Below are 1,847 nucleotides of genomic sequence, written 5' to 3' on the forward strand. Positions count from 1 at the left end.
CTCCATCCGTATTGAGCTTCAGCTATTTCCCTGTCGGTTTGGTCCACGAAATTAACCTCTCCACCCGAGTAACAGTCCTCCCCTGTAACCGTGACCGCTCATGAGCCTGAAACACCTCCTTAGCCAAATCTTTAATAAACTTTACGCGATCCCTGCACTTGCCATTAGTACCAAACACATTACCACAACGCCACTTCCATCCCCACCAAATAGCCATCACAAACAAGGTGGACCACGGACTCTCACACAATACCCCATCATCCCGGAGATTATCATACACCCATTCAATCAAGGATTGAGTGAAAAAACTATCCCGACGTCGGCGCGGAATGATGCGGCTCCACACCCTAGACATCACAGGACAATCACGTAACACATGAAGAATTGACTCCTCCCCACCTTTACAAACCTGACATAAACCATCATCACCGAGTTGTCTCCATTTTCTCTCGATATTGGTCATAATCACTTGATTAACTCCAAGCCACAAGAAGACCTTCACTCGTTCCGGAGCAATCACCTTCCATACATGGTCAAACAGTTTACTAGGATCTGGTCTAGGCGTAACATCTCGAGTCAACAAACTTTAAGAAGACCGAACTGTGAACTTCCCATCAAGACTCTCATCCCAAGAAATTCGATCTCTCGCACCAGTAACATTGTCTAACACTACAGAATACAGTAGGATTTTATCACCGTTCGTTTTTATAGGATTATATATATATATTTTAAACAATTAAAAACATAAATTTCCGAATTATACATGATTAATGGGAATATCTTAATTGATATTATCAAACGTTAATCGGAGATTTTTTTCTTTCAAAAGTCAAAGCTATATATAGAGAGTTGATGTCAAAATACAGTATATGAAAATCTTCCAAATCTTCTGCATTAAACTTGTCGATGCAATATCTTATACATATCATAAGTTTATACGTTTGTATAATGAGAATCAATATTTGTTTCAATTGGCAACAAATCAGCTTATTTCACACGTACAATATATATATATATATATAAATATATACATCTGTGTAATGAGAACAAGTATTATCATCAGAAATGGAGAAAATGGTGTTCATGAAAGTTGTTTTTTTTGCCTTGTTGTTGTCCCTCTCATGTGAGTCCATCTTTCAACTTTAAATTTAATTCCATCGTCTTTTTAATCTTTAACGATTAATTGTAATGATTCACAGTTACCGATCTTGAAGATTCATACTATCTTATGTGTATATATGTCTTAATGTCTTCTTTTTTATAATGATTATATAGGTTTGATGGAGGGAGAAGCAAGACTTAGTGGAAAAATGAAAGATGTAACAATACAACGTGGAGGATCTTGCAACAACGACAATACTTGTCACGATACATGTCCGGGATGTAAGAACACACAATGTATTTTCAGCCAGTGCGTTTGTTCTCAATGTAACACTCCACGAACAAGTTTACGTGTTGAATCTCATATGTAATCTTATTTGATTATTTCTATTATTTACCCAAATTTGTGATGACAAGATAATAATAATAAACATTTTTGTTTTTATGAGAGTATGTTTCTCATAGTATAGGTCAACCTTTACAAAAATCAATTAACCATAGATCTCTTATAAAATGTAGAAGTAATGTGAAGTGACCTTAGTGCAGTGGCAGGAGGTAAGTTCATTTGTAGAAGGCACCATCACACCCGGGATCGAGTCTCGGCTCCTACGAATGTAGGAATTTGGCTAATGGGCCGGCTAGTTGTGGCCCAATGGTTGACAAAAAAAATGTAGAAGTAATAAACCCTTGCATCTGTTGAAAGTATAAGACAATCTTATAAGACATCAGACAATTACCGATCCCAC

General features: G+C 36.7%; 1 protein-coding gene across 1 annotated transcript; it reads left to right on the forward strand.

The window, feature by feature from the left end:
* LOC104787521 (defensin-like protein 266) lies at window positions 1,064–1,542 on the forward strand. Its single transcript, XM_019245567.1, has 2 exons — window positions 1,064–1,123; window positions 1,276–1,542. The coding sequence occupies exons 1-2, from the start codon at window positions 1,066–1,068 to the stop codon at window positions 1,470–1,472; spliced, it is 255 nt and encodes an 84-aa protein (XP_019101112.1). The 5' UTR covers window positions 1,064–1,065; the 3' UTR covers window positions 1,473–1,542.

Source organism: Camelina sativa, chromosome 5 (assembly GCF_000633955.1).
Source record: "Camelina sativa cultivar DH55 chromosome 5, Cs, whole genome shotgun sequence".
Lineage (NCBI taxonomy): Eukaryota > Viridiplantae > Streptophyta > Magnoliopsida > Brassicales > Brassicaceae > Camelina > Camelina sativa.

Coding starts and splice junctions, on each gene's coding strand:
- LOC104787521 (XM_019245567.1), top strand. CDS start 1,066: ATGGAGAAAATGGTGTTCATGAAAGTTGTTTTTTTTGCCTTGTTGTTG. Junction 1,124..1,275: donor CTTGTTGTTGTCCCTCTCAT/GTGAGTCCATCT, acceptor ATGATTATATAG/GTTTGATGGAGGGAGAAGCA.